The sequence below is a fragment of the Hemitrygon akajei genome, chromosome 1 (genome assembly GCF_048418815.1).
Source record: "Hemitrygon akajei chromosome 1, sHemAka1.3, whole genome shotgun sequence".
Taxonomy (NCBI): domain Eukaryota; kingdom Metazoa; phylum Chordata; class Chondrichthyes; order Myliobatiformes; family Dasyatidae; genus Hemitrygon; species Hemitrygon akajei.
Window position 1 is genome coordinate 35,959,309 of NC_133124.1, and position 21,129 is coordinate 35,980,437.

The window sequence follows — 21,129 nt, forward strand, 5'->3', positions numbered from 1 at the left end:
GAGTCTGGTTTTGATGTTAAAACCATTATCTTTATTAGTAACTACTTAATATAGTAACTTAAACCAAGATAAACAAAAATTAACAGTGTTATGTGTTATATATGTGTGTAAATATAACTCCCAAACTATACTGAGCTTGGCAGAACAAGGCTTAGAGTCTTGAGATGGTAAAGTATGGAAAGTTCAGTTTATCCATGGACTAAATGATGACAGAGAGTTATTTGTAATCCAGGGTAAATGTAGAGAGAAAGTAAATAAGAAGTATTCCACAGGTTCCACACTGGAAACGAGATCACAATCGCAGTCAGTCTTGTCTGTCGTCATTCCAAATCCACATACAAACTATCACTGAAAGTGACCTGTCACAGGGATATGGTCTTCAAGTAATTACCACACAACATACCCAGGCAAGGGTTAACACATAAGTGGTCTCCACAGGATATCCCAAAAAATCCACTCCTATGGATTATACGAGGTGACAGTCATGCGCTCTATATGGACTGGATTGATAATCAACCCACCTTCGTGGGCATAGGAGAGTTCCAGACCCCAGCTGCGAAAATTTGAAGCTACTGGCTTTTCCAGTCTCACTTGCTCTCCCTCTCTCTGTGTTTTAAAATCCACAAGCAACAGTGTCAGCTGGTGACTGACATCATAGTCCCGCCTCACTCAGGCACTCTCTTAAAGTGACAGTCCACAGCAAACGAAACCTATGGGTTCGTAACAGTTCTAAATACATCCATATATATAACATATAATATATAACAATTACAGCACGGAAACAGGCCATCTTGGCCCTTCTAGTCCATGCCGAATGCTTACTCTCACCTAGTCCCACTGACCTGCACTCAACCTCGTCCCTCTATAGTGTGGTGTGCCCTCTAGTATTAAAATCACCCACTTAGGAGACATCCTCTCCACATCCACTCTATCTAAAGTCTTCCAGTATTCTATAAGTTTCAACGCGAAAACCCCTCATTCTTCTAAACTACAGTGAGTACAAGCTCAGAGCCATCAAACACTCCTCATGTGTTAACCCTTTCATTCCTAGAATCATTTTCATGAACTTACTCTGGACCTTCTCCAGTGCCAACACATTTCTTTTAAGGGGCCCAAAACTGCTCACTATACTCTAAGTATGGTCTGTCCAGAGCGTCAAAGGCCTCAGCATAACATCCTTGCTCCAGTCCTGAATGAAACATTGCACTTGCCTTCCTTATCACTGACTCTGACTACAAGTTAACATCCAGGGAATCCTGCACAAGGGCTTACATGTCCCTTTGCAGCTCAAATTTTTGAATTCTCATCCCTTTTAGAAAATAGTCATGTCTTTATTCCTTCTACCAAAGCACATGATCATACACTTCTCTACGTTATATTCCATTTGCCATTTCTTTGCCCATTCTCCCACTCAAGATCCTTCTGCAGACTCCCTGCTTTCTCAACACTACCTGCCCCTCTACTATCTTTGCACTATCTGCAAACTTTGTCACAAAATCATCAATTCATTATCCAATTTGTTGACATATAACGTGAAAATAAGTGGCCACAATACTGAAAGCTGGGGAACACCACTAGTCACCACCAAACAAGCAGAAAAGGTCTCCTTTATTCTGACTTTGCCTCCTATCAGTCAGCCAATTTTCTATCCATGTAGTATCTTCCCTGTAATACCATGGGTTCGTATCTTGTTAAACAGCCTCATGTGCGGCACTTTTTCAAAGGCCTTCTGGAAATCAAAATAAAGAACATCTGGGTTCCATCACCTCTGCCCTCTGATCCTCAACACAGGTGCCCCCCCCAGGGCTGTGTCCTGAGTCCCCTCCTCTACTCCCTTTACATGCATAACTGCTGCCACACGCAGCTCCAATCTGCTGATCAAATTTGCAGATGACACGACTTAGATCGGCCTTATTTCTAGCAGCGATGAGACAGCCTACAGAGGACAGGTTGACACCCTGACACAGTGGTGCAAAACAACCTCTCCTTCAATGTCCAAAAGACAAAAGAGCTGATAGTGGATTACAGAAGGAACAGAGACAGGTTCGCCCCAATCAACGTAAATGGGTGTGCAGTTGAGAGGGTGATTAGTTTCAAGATCCTTGGTATACACATCACCAAAGATTTCACCTGGACTGTGTGGCAAACAAAAGCACAACAGCATCTCTTCCACCTCAGGTGATCGAAGAAGTTTGACATGAGTCCCCAAGTCCTCAAGTCCTTATACAGGGGCACCACTGAGAGCATCCTGACTGGTTATATCACCTCCTGGTACGGGAACTGCACCAACCTTGATTGCTGGGCACTGCAGAGAGTGGTACAGACAGCTCAGCACATCTGTGGATGTGAACTTTCCTCTATTGAGAACATTTACAGCAGCAGGTGCAGAAAGAAGGCTTGGAAGATTATCAGGGACACCAGTCACCCCAACCATAAACTGTTTCAGCTGCTTCCATCTGGCAAATGATACCGCAGCATTAAATCCAAGGCTAACAGGCTATAGGACAGCTTCTTTCTACAAGCCAATAGACTTATAAATTCATGTTTGTACATTGCAATGGAATCATAATGCAAAGATTTTTACTTCCTCACATTGTGGGATGGATGTAAGATTTAAATATATTCTAAATTCCACTGACTCCCCTTTGTCTATTCTGCCTGTGATTTACTCAAAGAATTCCAACAGATTTGCCAGACAAGATTTCCCCCTGAGAAAACCATGCTGACTTTGGAATACTTTATCATTGCCTCCAAGTACTCCAAAATCTCATCCTTAATAATGGACTCCAACATCTTCCCAATGATTGAAATCAGGCTAACAGGTCTATAATTACATTTCTCTGCCTCCCTCTCTTCTTAGAGAGTGAAGTGAAATTCGTAATTTTCCAGTCCTCCGGAACCATTCTAGAATCTAGTGATTCTTGAAAGATCATTTCTAATCCCATCCACAATTTCTTCAGCCACCTCTTTGAACCCTGAGATGTAGTCCATCTGGTCCAGTTGACTTATCTGCCTTCAGACCTTTCAGCTTCTCAAGCACCATCTCCTTAGTAATAGCAACTGCACCCATTTCTACACCGACAATTTTGAATTTCTGCCACTGTGTTTTCCACAGTGAAAGCTGACACAAAATAATTATTACATTCATCCATCATTTATTTATTCCCATAGCTAACTCTCCAGCATCATTCATCTCTTTTTACTACTTCATTTTCTGAGAAAAGATGAAATATGAAGGTAAGCGAGCCAATAAAATATAAAAAAGATACCAAAAGCTTTGCAGTACCTATAAAAAGAGAGGTGAGAGTGCATATTGGTACTTCAGGGTGCATGATAAAGTAGACTAAAATGAGCATAGATTACTTAAGGGGAAACCTTGCTTAACAAATCTGTTGGAATTCTTTTGAGGAAATAACAAGCAGGATGGACAGTCAGTGGATATTGTTTACTTGGATTTTCAGAAGGCCCCACGAAAGGCTACTTAACAAGAGCCTATATTACTACAGGAAAGATGCTAGCAGGGAGAAAAGATTTGCTTACCAGCAGAAGGCAAAGAATAGGAATAAAGGGGGCCTATTCTGGGTGGCTAGTTGAGATCAGTGATGTTCCACAGGGGTTGGTATTGGAACTGCTTCTTTTCACATTATATGTCAATGATTTGGAAGACAGAATTGATGGCTTTGTAGCCAAGTTTGCAGTCGATACAAAGGTAGATAATGGGGCAGGTACTGTTAAGGAAGCAGGGAGTCTGCAAATAGACTTACACAGATTGGGAGAATGGGCAAAGGAATATAGTGTAGGGAAGGTATACGGTCGTGTACTTTGGCAGAAGGAATAAAGGCATAGGCTATTTTCTAAACTGGGAGAAAATTCTAAATTCAGAGGATGTGATGTTGAGATTATATAAGGAATTAGTCAGACCACAGTTGGAGTATTGAGAGCAGTTTTGGGCTCCTTATCTAGAAAAAAATATGCTGGCATTGGAGACCATGCAGAGGAGATTCAGAAGAATAATTCTAGGAATGAAAGGGTTAACATATGAAGAGTGTTTAATGGCCCTGAGCATATGCTCACTGGAATTTAGAAGAATGAGGAGAGGTCTCATCGAAACCTATCGCATACTAAAGCCCTAAATAGAGTTGATACAGAGAGAATGTTACCTATATTTGGTGAATTTAGGACCAGAGGCCACAGCCTCAAAATATAGGGACATCCATTTAGAATATAGATAAGAAAGAATTTCTTTAACCAGTGGGTGGTGAATCTGTGGAATTAATTGTCACGGACAGCTATGGGGGCCAAGACATATGTATATTTAAAGCAGAGGTTGATAGGTTTGTAGCTAGTCAGGGTGTCAAAGGTCACGAGAAGAAAGCAGGAGAATTGGTTTGTTAGGGATAATAAATCAGCCATGATGGAATGGCAGAGCAACTTGATGGTCCGAATAGCCTAATTCTGCTCCTATGTCTTACGGTTGTGATTTATATCCCATACCCTAAACTGTAGATAACTTCCATTAGGATCTTTTTACCCTTATCATCTCTTAACTCTACCCATAAAGATTCTACATCTTTCAATCCTATGTCATTTCTTCCTAAGGATTTGATTTCATAGTTTTACCAACAGAGCCATTTGCCTATGTGCCTACCTGCCTGTCCTTTTGATACAACGTGTGTATCCTTGGACGCTGAGCTCCCAACTATGATCTTCTTTCAGCCACTATTTAGTGAAACCCACAATGTCATACCTGCCAATCTCTAACTGCTACAAGATCATCTACCTTTGTCGTCGTCAAGGCTATCCCTCGAGGTCAAGGATGATGGTCTTCATTCTGTTGACCTATCACAGAGCAAAGATGCCTGTGCATGTATTTGTTTAACATGTACTTGATATTGCACTCCAAGAAGCACACGATACTTCACAAATCTACCAACTGATTCCAATGGCATGGAAACAATGACAATTGGAGCTGGTGGATTTGTTGCAGCCTTCATCCGCCTTCACAGCCGTTGAGTTCGAAGTAGCTTCATCCACCTGTTCCACTGTCGAGGTCTTGATTGGATTGTTCTTTGTCAGGGACCTCACCCTCGACGTTACTGCCATGGGTGACCCTACCAGGAGCGTAGCTCCAAACAGCATCACTCTCAGGATCTCAGGACCACACAAGCTTCTCCACCACGACAAGGTGACAATCCATCTACCTTATTTCTCTATACTGCCTTCATTCCAATACAATGCCTTCAGTCTTGTTTTCATCACCCTTTTCAATTTTGCCTCCATATTACACTTCAACTTAAACCACTGAATGTAATTTTTCCCCATCATCTGCCTGTCCTTCCTCAGTCTCAATACACAATTCATCAACTTGTATACAAACTGCCCCTTCCTCAGCCCTCTCATTCTGGTTCTCTGCCTCCTGCCAAATTAGTTTAAAACCCTGCCCAAAAGCTCTAGCAAACCTGCCTGCAAGGATATCAGTGCCACTGAGGTTCAAGTGTAACCTGTCCTTTTTGTACAGATTATACCTGCCCCAAAGACATCCCAATGATCCAGAAATCTGAAGTCCTTCCCCACTGCTCCATTTCCTCAGCTACTCATTCATCTATACTATCATCCTATCCCAAACCTGACTGGCACATGGCACTGGGAATAATCCAGAGATTAATACTTTGGAGGTCCTGCTCTTCAGCCTTTTCTGTAACTCCCTATACTCACAATGCAGGACCTCTTCCCCATTTCTACCAATATTATTGGTACCAATTTGCATCATAACATCTGGCTATTCACCCTCGCACTTAAGAATCTACTACACTCCTCTGAGACATCATTGACCATAGTACCTGGGAGGCAACACACCATCCTGGTGTTTATTTCACAGTCACAGAATCTCCTGTCTGCCCACTAACTATTGAGTCTCCTATCACTACTTCTCTGCTTGACTTTACCCTTCCCTGCTGAGCCATGGATCTGCCTGCTGTACCCTGCTGGTCATCCCTCTCAGCAGCATCTAAAGGGGCATACTTGGAGCTGAGGGGAACAGCTACAGGGAACCCTACACTGGCAGCTTACTCAGCTTAGTTCTCCTGATGGTCACCCATCGCTGATCCGAAGCTTGCACTCTGGTTGTGATCACCTCAGTAAAAGTCACGTGAAGTTTTCAGCCTCTCGGACGGTCCTCAGTGGATCAAGCTCCAGTTGCAGTTCCTTGAGCTTATCAGTCAGGACCTGAAGCTCCGGGAGATGCAGTCATCAGGGAAACCGCTGCAATGTCACATCTTTCAGGAAGAGCACTACACGACCTTAACCACCATCCTGCCTACGCTTATCATGGCTCCAACTTCTCAAGCTTAAGTTCTAGCCTGAGCTTGTTCTCATCTAAGCCTGTTGTTGAGGGAAGTGAAGAGGTGATAGGGAAGAGCTACAAGGAGGTAGTCACCCCAAGACTACTACAGACAGATACATGAGTGACTATCAGGGGAAGGAAGTGAAAACATCAGACAGTGGAAGACTTCCAAAGAGACTTTTCATGGTGCACAACCAAAGTATATTCCAGTTAAAAGCAAGGAGAGCAAGGGTGGGGAGAGCCAGCCTTGGATAACTAAGGAAATAAAAGAAGGCATCAAGCAAAAAGCTGGTGCATACAAAGTTGCCAAGAGTAGTGGGAAACTGGAAGATTGGGAAAACTTTAAAAAGCAACAAAGAACCACTAAGTGAGCAATAAAGAAAGGGAAGCTAGATTATGAAAATAAACCAGCACAGAATAGTGGGGTACCGCAAGGCTCAGTGCTGGGACCCCAGTTGTTGCAGTGACTAGTGGGATACTGCAAGGCTCAGTGCTGGGACCCCAGTTGTTTACAATATATATTAATGATTTAGATGAGGGAATTAAATGCAGCATCTCCAAGTTTGCGGATGACACAAAGCTGGGCGGCGGTGTTAGCTGTGAGGAGGATGCTAAGAGGATGCAGGATGACTTGGATAGGTTAGGTGAGTGGACAAATTCATGGCAGATGCAATTTAATGTGGATAAAAGTGAGGTTATCCACTTTGGTTGCAAGAACAGGAAAACAGATTATTATCTGAATGGTGGCCGATTAGGAAAAGGGGAGATGCAATGAGACCTGGGTGTCATTGTACACCAGTCATTGAAGGTGGGCATGCAGGTACAGCAGGTGGTGAAAAAGGCAAATGGTATGTTGGCATTCATAGCAAATGGATTTGAGTACAGGAGCAGGGAGGTTCTACTGCAGTTGTACAAGGCCTTGGTGAGACCACACCTAGAATATTGTGTGCAGTTTTGGTCCCCTAATCTGAGGAAAGACATTCTTGCCATAGAGGGAGTACAGAGAAGGTTCACCAGATTGATTCCTGGGATGGCAGGACTTTCATATGAAGAAAGACTGGATCGACTAGGCTTATACTCACTGGAATTTAGAAGATTGAGGGGGGAATCTTATTGAAACGTATAAAATTCTTAAGGGATTGGACAGGCTAGATGCAGGAAGATTGTTTCCGATGGTGAGGAAGTCCAGAACGAGGGGTCACAGTTTAAGGATAAAGGGGAATCCTTTTAGGACTGAGATGAGGAAAAACTTCTTCACACAGAGAGTGGTGAATCTGTGGAATTCTCTGCCACAGGAAACAGTTGAGGCCGGTTCATTGGCTATATTTAAGAGGAAGTTAGATATGGCCCTTGTGGCTAAAGGGATCAGGGGGTATGGAGAGAAAGCAGATACAGGGTTCTGAGTTGGATGATCAGCCATGATCATACTGAATGGCGGTGCAGGCTCGAAGGGCTGAATGGCCTACTCCTGCACCTATTTTCTATGTTTCTAATATAAAAATGAATAGTAAAAGTTTTTATAATTATATAAAGCAGAAAAGGATGACTAAAGTGAACGTAGGTCCGAGAGGGGGAATTGATATTGGGTAATGAGGAAATGACAGAGGCTTTGAATGACTATTTTGTGTCAGACTTCATGGTGGAGGACATACCAAAGAGAGATGTTCTGGATGTGACAGGAGGTGAGGACCTCGATACAATTGCTATCACTGAAGAGGTAATGCTGAGAAAACCTGTGGGCCTGAAGATAGAAAAGTCCTCTGGCCCTGATGGAAAGCATTGCAGAGTACTGACAGAAATGGCAGAAGTTATAAAAGGGGCTTTGGTAAAACTTACCAAATTTTCTGGACTCTGGGCAGGTCCCGGCAGATTGGAAGACAGCAAATGTCATGCCATTGTTCAAAAAGAAATGTAGGCAAAAGGCAGGTAACTATAGGCTAGTTAGTTTATCATCTGTAGTTGGGATAATGCTTAAAGCTTTCAGTAAAGAAGAAATAGCAAGGCATCTGGAAAGAAATGGATCCATCTGGCATCCCAGGGTACTTAAGGTACTTAAGGAGGTGGCTCTAGAAATCGTGGATGCATTGGTAATCATTTTCCAATATTCTATAGATTCAGAATCAGTTCTTGAGGATTGGAGGATAGCTAATGTTATCCCACTTCTTAAGAAAGCAGGGAGAGAGAAAACAGACTAGTTAGCCTGACATCAGTGGGGGGAAGATGCTGGAGTCAATTATAAAAGATGAAATAGCGGCACATTTGGATAGCAGTAACAGGATCGGTCCGAGTCAGCATGGATTTACGAAGGGGAAATCATGCTTGACTGATCTTCTGGAATTTTTTGAGGATGCAACTATGAAAATGGACAAGGGACAGCCAGTGGATGTAGTGTACCTGGACTTTCAGAAAGCTTTTCATAAGGTCCCACAGAGGAGATTAGTGGGCAAATTTAGAGCACATGGTATTGGGGGTAGGGTACTGACATAGATAGAAAATCGGTTGGCAGACAGGAAACAAAGAGTAGGGATTAACAGGTCCTTTTCAGAATGGCAGGCAGTGACTAATGAGGTACCGCAAGGCTCAGTGCTGGGACCACATCTATTTACAATATACATTAATAATTTAGATGAAGGGATTAAAAGTAACATTAGCAAATTTGCAGATGACGCAGAGCTGGGTGGCAGTGTGAAATGTGAGGAGGAGGTTAGGAGAATGCAGGGTGACTTGGACAGGTTGGGTGAGTGGGTAGATACATGGCAGATGCAGTTTAATGTGGATAAATGTTAGGTTATCCACTTTGATGGCAAGAACAGGAAGGCAGATTCCTATCTGAATAGTGTCAAGTTAGGAAAAGGGGAAGTACAATGAGATCTAGGTGTCCTTGTTCATCAATCACTGAAAGTAAACATGCAGGTACAGCAGGCAGTGAAAAAAGCTAATGGCATGTTGGCCTTCATAACAAGGGGAGTTGAGTATAGGAGCAAAGAGGTCCTTCTGCAGTTGTACAGGGCCCTGGTGAGACCACATCTGGAGTATTGTGTGCAGTTTTGGTCTCCAAATTTGAGGAAGGATATTCTTGCTATTGAGTTAGTGCAGCAGAGTAGGTTCACAAGGTTAATTCCCGGGATGGCGGGACTGTCATATGTTGAAAGATTGGCGTGACTGGGGTTGTGTACGCTGGAATTTAGAAGGATGAGAGGGGATCTGATTGAAACATGTAAGATTATTAAGGGATTGGACACGTTAGAGGCAGGAAACATGTTCCTGATGTTGGGGGAGTCCAGAACCAGAGGTCACAGTTTAAGAATAAGCGGTAGGCCATTAAAAGCGGAGTTCAGGAAAAACTTTTTCACCCAGAGAGTTGTGGATCTGTGGAATGCTCTGCCTCAGAAGGCAGTGGAGGCCAATTCTCTGGATGCTTTCAAGAAAGAGTTAGATAGAGCTCTTAAAGATAGCGGAGTCAAGGGATATTGGGAAAAGGCAGGAACGGGATACTGATGGTGGGTGATCAGTCATGATCACAGTGAATGGCAGTGCTGGCTCGAAGGGCTGAATGGCCTACTCTTGCACCTATTGTCTATTGAATATGAGGCTTGGGCTGAGTAGACATCTCAGTTACTGGAAGAACGGCAGTGCTCAGATAACATGAAAAATGGAGACTGACAGAGAGCTTAAAGGCTGATAAAGTGAGGTTCCTAAAGGCGGAAAATCCATTAGACACTTCAGCTAATTACCTGCAAGTTCTGGAAGATGTTTTTACTGCTGAAAGTGCAGCCAATCTTAAAATGAAGTTTAGGCACACATTCCAGGAGGAAGGAGAGAAGCTGTCTACCTACCTTTTCAGGTTGGAGAAACTGCTGCATTGTTTGTGCCACAAAGGGGACATTCAACTGTCTGAGTGAAATTGCTTGAGGATGGTACAAGTTGTGAAGGGTGCACTGTCACATGATGTGATTACTCGACGTATTTGAATGGCCCACAAGATGCGCCCTCCTCCATCTTTTACCGAGTTACTCAGAGAAGTTAGAGAGGAGGAAAATATGATTAAGAAGCCGGACATTTCCAAAACCCAAGTAGTGCCTCCAGTGGTAGCTTCTGCTGCTAAAGTGTCCCCTGATGCCATAGAGATGGAGCTTTTGAAGAATGAGGTGTAAAACCTTCAAACTGAGCTGATTCGATGGATGACTGCAAATATTTCAACTAAATGTGATGCGTCCATTGGAAACCTGACTCACCTGTAGGACCTAAGACACAGAGGACTGGTGTTGACCAGTATTTTCTGTTACAACTGTGGAGAAGTGGGACTGTGTAGGACAGGAAAACCTTCGAAGAGTAAGTCAGCAGTTGATCAAACAGAGAAGAAAAGGAGCCAAACTATGGAGGGACCAAGTAAAGGAGCGGGCTAGCATTTCAGAAAGGATACATTCCCATCAGTGTATCAAGAGGAATACTAAAGTGCAAAACATTATTCCTATAGGGTTAGTGGGACCAAGCTCTGATGTATCCATACCGATTGAAGGTGTTTATGCTAAAGCCATACTTGACACAGGTTTTCAAGTTACTTTGCTTTATAAATCCCTTTCCTATTTGTCGCATTTACCATTGACGCCACTCAGTGTCCTTGCGATTCGTGGGCTTAGTAGTAATGAGTACTCATACAATGGTGACTTGCTGTTGAAACTGGAGCTTTCGGAAGCAGATGTTGGTGTAACTGAGACTACTGACACACCAGTGTTGGTCTGGCCAGATCCGGTTGAAAATGTCAGAGCTTCCATTCTTGTGGGAACAAATACTTCCATTGTGAGAAGGCTCCTAGGAGCATTCAAGAGAAATGGAGAAAAGGTTTTTTAAAGCCCTGTGTTCAGAGCTACTTTTGAGAAGGTGCAAGATCCTCCTAAGAAGGATGATGAGCAGAAACGAGGAACTGTGTGGTACACCCAGTCTAAACCTACCATGTTACATGCTGGAGGAGTATCTAGAGTGACAGGAAGCCTTACATTTGCTGGAATGCCCAATACCTTGGCCATCCAGGTGGATGCTCCTAATGATCAGGAAGAAGAGTCACACTTACCTGCAGGAGTGCTGGTGAGACCTGAACTACAGAAATCTTCAGCTGCCTACACAAACAGATGAAGTGATTATCAGGAACACCTCACAGAGAGATGTTACCCTCAGACATAGGGTGCCAATTGCCCATCTTTTTCCTGTGACAGTCGTGTCTAGTTTTCTGGGGGAAACAGCAGAGAAGCCATCTCCTGGATTGAGGAAGTCAACATCGAAGTCTTGCAACTTTGGTGACCCACTGATGCCCGAGGAATGGAAAAGGAGATTAACGAAGAAGATGTTGGAACACAAAGCTGCTTCCTCTACTAACAAGACTGATGTTCGTGGCTCCTAAAGAACTTACCACACTACTAGAGTGACCTAGGACACCCATTTCTGAGAGAGGGCTCACCAGTTAGCACCAGCAGTGGTTGAAGAGCTTCAGCAGCTCTTGCTTAAACAGAAGGAAGCTAAGTTCAGTCATGGACCAGGGGGAGCTCAGCTGCCAGAGGTACGAGTGATAGACAAGGAGAGTCATAAGGAGCGGTGGAAGCTGTAGAAGCTGAATATGAGATAAGGAGGTCTCAGCGAGTCAACCAGGCTGACAGAAGATGAAAAACAGAGAAGGTCCTTTCTCATGGCGAGATATACTACTTTCATTTACAACTGGATTGGGGGTCCTGAAATCAAGAAATTAATTTGAATAATGTGTTATTAATAATGGTTTAATAAGTTTCAAGTCATGAGGACATGACTATTTTTGATAGGGGGAGGGGGAGGGTACAATGTCCTGGTTAGGATTTCTACTGCTATGCTGTAAATAATTTAGTTTAGCAGTTCTGCAAAATCAGTATGTCCTGCTGGTAGAATGTTTTGGTTTTGGTGAGGGATAAGAAGCCCTGCTGTTCAACTTAGAAATGTTGTGTCAGCCAATCAGGATGGTGGAATTGGGAGAAAGTTCTAGAGGGAGCAGGTTGGAGAGAGATTTGTGACAGACAGTAACCTGGAGGGAGCTCCAGAGAGGACAGGAGGGAAGATGCCCGAGAATGCCGTGTGAAGGAGCATCCCCATTGCACGGTGCTTTGTGTAGATGAATGGCTCCAAGGAGGAAGGGCCAATACTCCCGACAGAGAGCCCATTTGTTTGAGATGGACTTCGAGTACACAGTTTGGAATGTGGTGTGTGCTTTCACACAGACCGTGCGTTCAGCGAGTGAGTAAAAGACAAGTACAGGATGAGCTCCAACTTTATGTGCACCTTGGACTGGTTTAACTGTAATGGGCCCTTTTATTTATTTCTTTTCTTTTTCCTACTTTGACAAAGCTGAAATTGGTAAGTATACTTTCTTTATAATTTGATGCGGTTGTTTCTTGCCGGCCGACATTTGTGCATGGGCAGTATTTTACACAGCATTACACAGCTTTCACTCAAATCCAGGTTTCTTCAATCAGAACATCACGATGTTCCAGTTTGTTTAAGCCCCAAATCATATCGATGCTAGACGTATATTTTTTTAAAGATGGCCTTCTCACTGCTAAGTCACGTGGCTATTAGTAGAGCTGGCTAACGAGCCAAGTTTGCATAGGAGCCCAGTGGGGGGGGGGGGCCTACACCTACAATGCCACATCTTACAGGAGGAGCAGTGCACAGGTTAACTACGATCCTGTCAATACTTGTTATAGCTGTAATTTCTCAAGTTTAACTTCTAGTCTGTGCTTGCAGACACATCAGCCTGTCAAGCCAAAGCCTGGTCACTCTAACACTATCCACTCCAACAATGGCCACTCTGCTTACACCTCACTTCTTTTTATTGGCCCCAGCCAAGTCTCTGGGAGATCATTATGATTGTAGCCTGCTGAAAAGTTCTGAAAGGCCACAAGTTTCCATGAAGCTATTTACCATCATGACTTAGACATAATGCAGCATATAATCATCAATGTCAGGTCATAATGTCAAAACTGCCACTGAGCAAAAAAATGGGAGTTTTGGCTCCATATATAACCATATAACCATATAACAATTACAGCACAGAAACAGGCCATCTCAGCCCTTCTAGTCCGTGCCAAACGCTTACTCTCAACTAGTCCCACTGGCCTGCACTCAGCCCATAACCCTCCATTCCGTTCCATATACTTATCCAATTTTACTTTACATGACAATAACGAACCTGCCTCTACCACTTCTACTGGAAGCTCGTTCCACACAGCTACCTCTCTCTGAGTAAAGAAGTTCCCCCTCATGTTACCCTTAAACTTTTGCCCCCAACTCTCAACTCGTGTCCTCGTTTGAATCTCCCCTACTCTCAATGGAAAAAGCCTATCCACATCAACTCTATCTAGCCCCCTCATAATTTTAAATACCTCTATCAAGACCCCTTCAACCTTCTACACTCCAAAGAATAAAGACCTAACTTGTTCAACCTTTCCCTGTAACTTAGGTGCTGAAACCCAGGTAACATTTTAGTAAATCTCCTCCGTACTCTATTTTGTTGACATCTTTCCTATAATTCAGTAACCAGAACTGTACACAATACTCCAAATTCGGCCTTACCAATGCCTTGTACAATTTTAACATTACATCTCAACTCCTATACTCAATGCTCTGATTTATAAAGGTTAGCATACCAAAAGCTTTCTTCACCACCCTATTCACATGAGATTCCACCTTCAGAGAACTATGCACCATTATTCCCAGATCACTCTGTTCTATTACATTCTTCAATGCCCTACCATTTACCATGTATGTCCTATTTGGATTATTCCTACCAAAATGTAGCACCTCACACTTATCAGCATTAAACTCCATCTGCCATCACTCAGCCCACTCTTCTAACTGGCCTAAATCTCTCTGCAATCTTTGAAAACCTACTTCATTATCCACTACGCCACCTACCTTAGTATCATCTGCATACTTACTAATACAATTTACCACCCCATCATCCAGATCATTAATGTATATGACAAACAACTTTGGACCCAGTACAGATCCCTGAGGCACACCACTAGTCACTGGCCTCCAACCTGACAACAGTTATCCTCCACTACTCTCTAGCATCTTCCATCCAGCCACTGTTGAATTCATTTTACTACTTCAATATTAATACCTAACGATTGAACCTTCCTAACTAAACTTCCATGCAGAATCTTGTCAAAGGCCTTACTGAAGTCCATATAGACTACATCCACTGCTTTACCCTCATCAACTTTCCTCGTAACCTCTTCAAAAAATTCAGTAAGATTTGTCAAACACGACCTTCCGCACACAAATCCATGCTGACTGTTCGTAATCAGACCCTGTCTATCCAGATAGTTATACATACCATCTCTAAGAATACTTTCCATTAATTTACCCACCACTGACATCAAACTGACAGGCCTATAATTGCTAGGTTTACTCTTAAAACCCTTTTTAAACAAGTGAACCACATAAGCAATACGCCAATCCTCCGGCACCATCCCCATTTCTAATGACATTTGAAATATTTCTGTCAGAGCCCCTGCTATTTCTACACTAACTTCCCTCAAGGTCTTAGGGAAATCCTGTCAGGATCTGGAGATTTATCCACTTTTATATTCCTTAAAAGCGCCAGTACTTCCTCCTCTTTAATCGTCATAGTTTCTTAACTTAATAACTTAATGAACTCCACCAGCAAGTTCTTAAAGCAACTAAAGACAATCAATTCTAGCCTTGTCAGCTACTCCCACTAATGAATAAATGAAGAGGCAAAAATGAGATGAGGAGCTCAGCAAGTCAGGCAGCATCTGTGGAAAAGAATAGACAGTCAATCCATTGGGCCATGACCATTTATCTGTCCTGATGAAACATTGATTCTTTCTTCCTTTCAGTAGATGCTGCCTGACCCGCTGAGCTCCTCTGGCATTTTGTATATTTTAATCCATATTTCCAACATCTACAGAAACTAGTGTTTTAAAATTAAATATCATATTGTCAAAATTATATCCAATGCTTGTACTTTCATTAAATTATCATGGAGTTTAATACTTGCAAATTATTATACATTTCTAAATATATAAAGTAGGCATTGCATAATTAATACCTTTATTTCTTATTGCTATGAACTTGATTTTCTTTAAATTTTATGCAACTAAATTCTATCTCATGCAGCAAGAACATTGTCCTTTAGCAACTATATTATAATACTTCTCGATATATTTATAACTTAGCAGAGCTGCATATTTAATTTGAAGCCTCTGACCTTGGCAACACTCCCCTCGAATACAAACTGTTGATGCTTCATCCTTTTTTATGTTTATTAGTGTTATTTTCTCATTGAAAGGGTTATTTTCTCATTCAAGAAAATAGGAGCAGGAGTAGGCACTAGTCCTATCAAGCCTGCCCTCCATTCAATATGATCATGGCTTATCTACAATAGCCTCAACTACCAGTCTATGTCCTCTGTTCCTCACTCTTGCAAATATTTATCTATCCCCAACCTAAATGTATCTAATAACCTGGCATTCCCCACATTTGAGAGCAGAAAATTCCAGAATTTCAAACTTTCTGATATAAGAAACTTCTACCCACCTCGGTATTAAATAACTAGCCCATTATTTTATAGCTACTATATACCTACTTGACTTTGAGCAAATTTGTCACACATGAATTATTATTCATGAAAGCATAATCCCTATCCCTAGCTTTGTTTGTATTTAGCTTTCCTATATGGCATGTTATTTTCTCTTTGATTATTGAATCCAGCATCTTGTCAACAAAAGACGTTAAATTAACTGGCCAATAATTCTCATCTTCTGTCTTCATCTCTTTTGGAACTGTAGAGTCACATTAGCTGCTTTCCAATTTTCTGGTACCTTCACAGAATTTATTTCAATTAGTCTATTATCTTAGAGATATTTGCAGTGTATTCCATGGAGAAGACTGATACAGAAAAATTGATTTAATGTATCCATCATTACCTTGTTTCTTGTTAATTACCACTCTCGTTTTCTAGAGGTCCCACACCAACCTAGGCACCTTCTCCCTACTTATAAATCCACAGAAACTCTTACTGTTTATTTAGGTATTACACACAAGTTTTCTCTGAAAATCCATTTTCTCCTTTCTTTCTTTCTTGTCTTTTGATGCTGGTTGCTAGAAACTTCCCTGTCCTCTAACCTACCAACAGTTCTTTGTGTACCCTACTTCTGCTTGATGAAGAAATCCTACACTAGAGTTTCATCTTCATTAATTGGAGAGATTTCCCACATACTTACCTGTGAAGGACGCTTGTATTTCCGACACGCCGTGACATGTGCTATCACACTTGCGTGACTCTCTTTGCTTACGTTGATACCATTTACTTTGATGATGCACTGACCAGGATGGAGGCCAGCTCCTGCTGCTACAGTTCCTTTACAACATGAAATGGAAATCAGAAAACTTTTAATTCAGTATCATTATTTTTTCACTTCTGTGCATCAATCGTAAATAATGCAATATTTCACAATAGCTTAACCCTCATTATTTCTTCAAGGAATTTCTACAATAAAATAGCAACAATGCTAAAGTTAAATAAGGCAATTCAATGGACTAATAAATTGAAAACTGTTTATATCATTGGTAGATTAATTCACTTTTTAACCTCTTAGACAAATTACTATATTCCACTCTATCAGTTGATTAGCAAGAGCATGAAATTATCAGGAAATGTAGAGGAAGCTTGACCCAAAAGCAGAGCGGTGGAGACGATTTAGTGGTAAGCGATAACTTAAATAATAGACTGCAAAATAACAAGCATGAAGGCCCACAAAACAAGAGAGAACAGAAACTAGACACAGCAGGGAACCAGGTAAACTTTAGGAAGGGAGAATGAAAACTCAGAGCAGCTGGATGAGACCAGCTGATTCAACATGTGAACAAGGACATGGATAAGAACTGGATGCAGGTGATGAGTCTGAAACGAATGCTTTTAATGGGGAGACTGGGAGTTGCCTGTGTGCGCAGTCCGGGAGATGTCAGCAGGAGTAGGCCTGACAGGAATTAGGCAGCAGACATGAAATTCACCTTATGTTCTGACATACCAAATTTGCATTGAACTTAAAGTTGGCCATTCTGGAGGAATATGCACAATTGGTTAAGATTATCTTTCTAAAATCCTGTATCTTATGCAGATGAGTTAATGAAAATGAATTAACAATGCAGATCACAATGGCATTTGAGATTTCATTAAGAAAATGGAGATGTTATCGTCATGGAGCACATAATAGTTAGTAATTCCCTAAGTTGCTGCGGGCACCAAGGTAGCATAGACCCTAATGGAGATGTTTGCATTCTTATTCAACACTAGAGAGGTACTATAAGAAAGGAGGATATCTAAAGTTATTTCTTTATTTAATAAGGGCAGTAGGGATAAGGCAATGTAACGTGCAGGCCAATACATTAGCCTTATATTAGTGTTTGAGAAACTATCGAAGAAAATTCTCATAACAGAATAGGATTTTTCATATATTTGGAAAGGTAGAGCAAATCAGCGATAGCCAGCACTGGTTTATGCAAGGGAAATCTTTCCTGAAAAATTTTATTTGAGTTTTTTGAGGAGCTAACAAAGAATGATGAAGGAAAGGTGACCGACATTGGCTATATGGAATTTTGTAATGAAATTGACAAAGTCCTACATCATAGGCTTAACCAGAAAGTTAAGTCACATCGGACCCAAGGTGATCTGGATATTGCAACCAAATTTTGAACCAAACAATACTGTTGGAAGGATGCTTTTCTAACTGTAGTCTTTGACCCGTGAGACACCACAGGGCTAGACTCCGGGACCTTTGCTGCTTGTGATACATAGATATGTATTAACAAACCGGATGTAGATGAAGGAAGTATGGTTAGCTGATTTCCAGATAATATGAAAATTCATTTTATGGATAAATGAGGAAGATTGTCTAGACTACAACAGGATATAGATTAGAAAGAACGCTAGATGAAACGTTTCCAGATGGAACTAAATCTCAACAAGTGCATGCTGATGCATTTCAGGAGGGCATACTGTGTGTAATAAATGGTAGGGCATAGAGGAATGCTGATGAATAAAGGGGTATTGGAGTTAAAGTCCATTGTTCCCCAGAAGTGGCAACACTGTTTGAGATGGTGGTAAAGAAATTATATCACATGCTTGTCTTCATAGATTGAGGCATAGAATATAACAGTTAGGATGCAATGTTTCAACTTTACGAATTGTCTGTAGGAAGGATATGGTTGCATTGGAGAGTGCAGGGGAGATTCATCAGGATGTTGCCTAGTTATGGGGAGAGATTGGGTAGGCTTTTCATGGAACAAAAGAATCTGGGGTGTGAGATGGAAGAGGGGTTGCTTATCTTAAAGAGGGATATAAAAGGAGGAGCTAAGGGAAGACAATGGCACCTATCAGCAGCTCCTTTGCTTGCATCTTCAGAAAGAACAGCTCTACTTCTATCTGTAATATCTCTATTTTTCCCTTTCAGGGTTCTTTGAAGACCCTGACCTGGAGTTACACGCTGACTTCGGTTGTTTGCAGGAATGGGACCCGCTCTTGGGGTTTCACGATTGGCCATTATTCGATATGCCAAGGATGCAGCCTAGGAGATTAGCTTGTCTTCGGAGTTGCGGGATCTCGTGGCTCTGGAGGCAGGTGGACTGAAGGTCGGTGCCTCTGCCGGAACTCAGTGCGTCGTGGGAGATGGAAGATCAAAAGCAGTGAGCTGGCTGCTGGCTGTGTGCCAGAGACCCGTTCTTTGGGCACAGAGCTTGAAAAAAGCGACGCAATGGACTTTTAACATCACAGAACAGCGTGTTGTTTGTTATGTCTCCCATCTCTCTGTGAAAAAGGGGCATCTCTTTTTCCCTTAATAGGAAGAAAGAGAGAGAGCCTGTAGTATGTCAAATACTGGGTGAACGAGTAGTCGTTGGGGTACTGCAAGTCTGTGTCTTTGCTGTAAGCTTGAGTACTTGGTGGTGGGTGCTGAAGCTTTTTTTTGCTGGTGGGGAGGGGGATTGTTGCTTTGCTGTCACTTATGCGTGGTGGGGGGAGCTGGGAGGTTTTGGGGTTTTAACATTTAATTGTCATTTATTCTTTGGGGGCACTCCTCTGTTTTCGTGGATGGTTGCGAAGAAAACATATTTCAGGATGTATATTGTATACATTTCTCCGACATTAACTGTACCTTTGAAACCTTTGAAAATTCCAAGCATCATGGATATGATAGATAGTCAGAATCTTTTCCCATGGCAGTGGATCAAAGATAAGCAGATATAAGATTAATGTGAAAAAAGGAGTTATAAATGGGGATGTGAAAGGACTGCTTTATTTTACAGAGAGTGATTGATTTATGGAATGCACTACCAGAAGAGGGGGTAGAATCAATGCAATCACTGCATTTAGGAGACACGTAGACAGGTTTTTGAATTGTTGCTGCATAAAAGTTTACTAATCAAACATTGTCAAATGGGATTTGTGTGGTTGGCAAAGGTTAACATGGTTGTGGTGGAAGAAAGGGCCCTTATCTATGCTGTCCAACTCTATAAATCTATGATACAGTAAATAGATGATGTTAGTTAAACACTCGGAGGATCATGAACTGTGAATGTTGAAACAAAATAACAATCATTCAGCTTTCTCCCCTCTCTACCCTTCATCTCCAAGACAATTTATCTTTATAAGGAAACATTAAGTCAATTAAGAATGAGAAAAGAAATAAAAAGTTTACAAAATGGAAAACAAATATGCATGAACAATTTCATTTTGATTGAGGGTTTCTGGAATATGGAAGGAAATTCCAGAGCAGTTTTTACAAGAACTTTGCGATTTCAAGCAGTATGATAGAGGGGGCTCAAGGCAACCGTTCTGATCAAGGGCTCCGAGATGTTGCCTTCATTTTTTATTCTCGCCAATCATACACAAATTTACAGAGTATTACATTACCATGAAGACATTTACTAAAGGAAAACACAACGGCTCATGTTTTTATTTATCCATAGAAGCTGAAAACATACTTCAAGGAGTACAACTATCATCCAATTGCACTCACATCTGCAGTGTTTGAAAGGATACTCACAGCCAGAATCAGCTTCAGTCTAAACAAGAACCTGGACCAACAGGTCCACAGCAGATGCAATCTCATTGGCTCTCCATTCAGCTTTGGACTACATGGACAACAGCAATACCTACATCAGGCTGTTTTTTATTGATTATAGCCAGCATTCAACACCATCATACTCTCAGTTCTAGTCAACAAGCTCCAAAACCTGGATCTCTGTACCTCCCTTTGCAACTGGATCCTTGACTTTCTCACCGGGAGACCACAGTCAAATTGGAAATAACATCTTCTCCTTACCGACAATCAACACTGGCACACTTCAGGGATGTGTGCTTAGCCCACTGTTCTACTCTCTCTTCAAACACGAAAATGTAGCTAGGTACAGCTCAAACACCATCTATAAATTTGTTGACGGCACAACTATTGCTGGCAGAACTTCAGATGGTGACGTGAAGACGTACAGGAGCCAGATAAATCAGCTGGTTGAGAGGTGTCGCAACAACAACCTTGCACTCAATGTCAGTAAGACCTGGGAATTGATCATGGACTCCAAGAAGGGGAAATTGAGGGAATACACACCAGTCCTTATCAAGGAATCCACAGTGGAAAGGTGAGCAGTTTCAAGTTCCAGGCTGTCAACATCTTTGAAGATCTATCCTGGGTCCAAAATATTGATACAATTACAAAGAAGGGGCAACAGGGGCTATGTTT

At 41.9% G+C, this 21,129-nt stretch overlaps 1 protein-coding gene across 2 annotated transcripts in view; it reads right to left on the bottom strand.

Annotated features, from left to right (window-relative positions):
- The window catches only part of prex2 (phosphatidylinositol-3,4,5-trisphosphate-dependent Rac exchange factor 2), a 400,722-nt gene that overhangs the window by 194,846 nt on the left and 184,747 nt on the right, over positions 1–21,129 (bottom strand). For both annotated transcript variants that reach the window (XM_073041067.1, XM_073041077.1), the window contains exon 20: positions 16,618–16,754. In XM_073041067.1, coding sequence (XP_072897168.1) covers positions 16,618–16,754 — 137 coding nt within the window. The remainder of the gene's footprint in view (positions 1–16,617; positions 16,755–21,129) is intronic.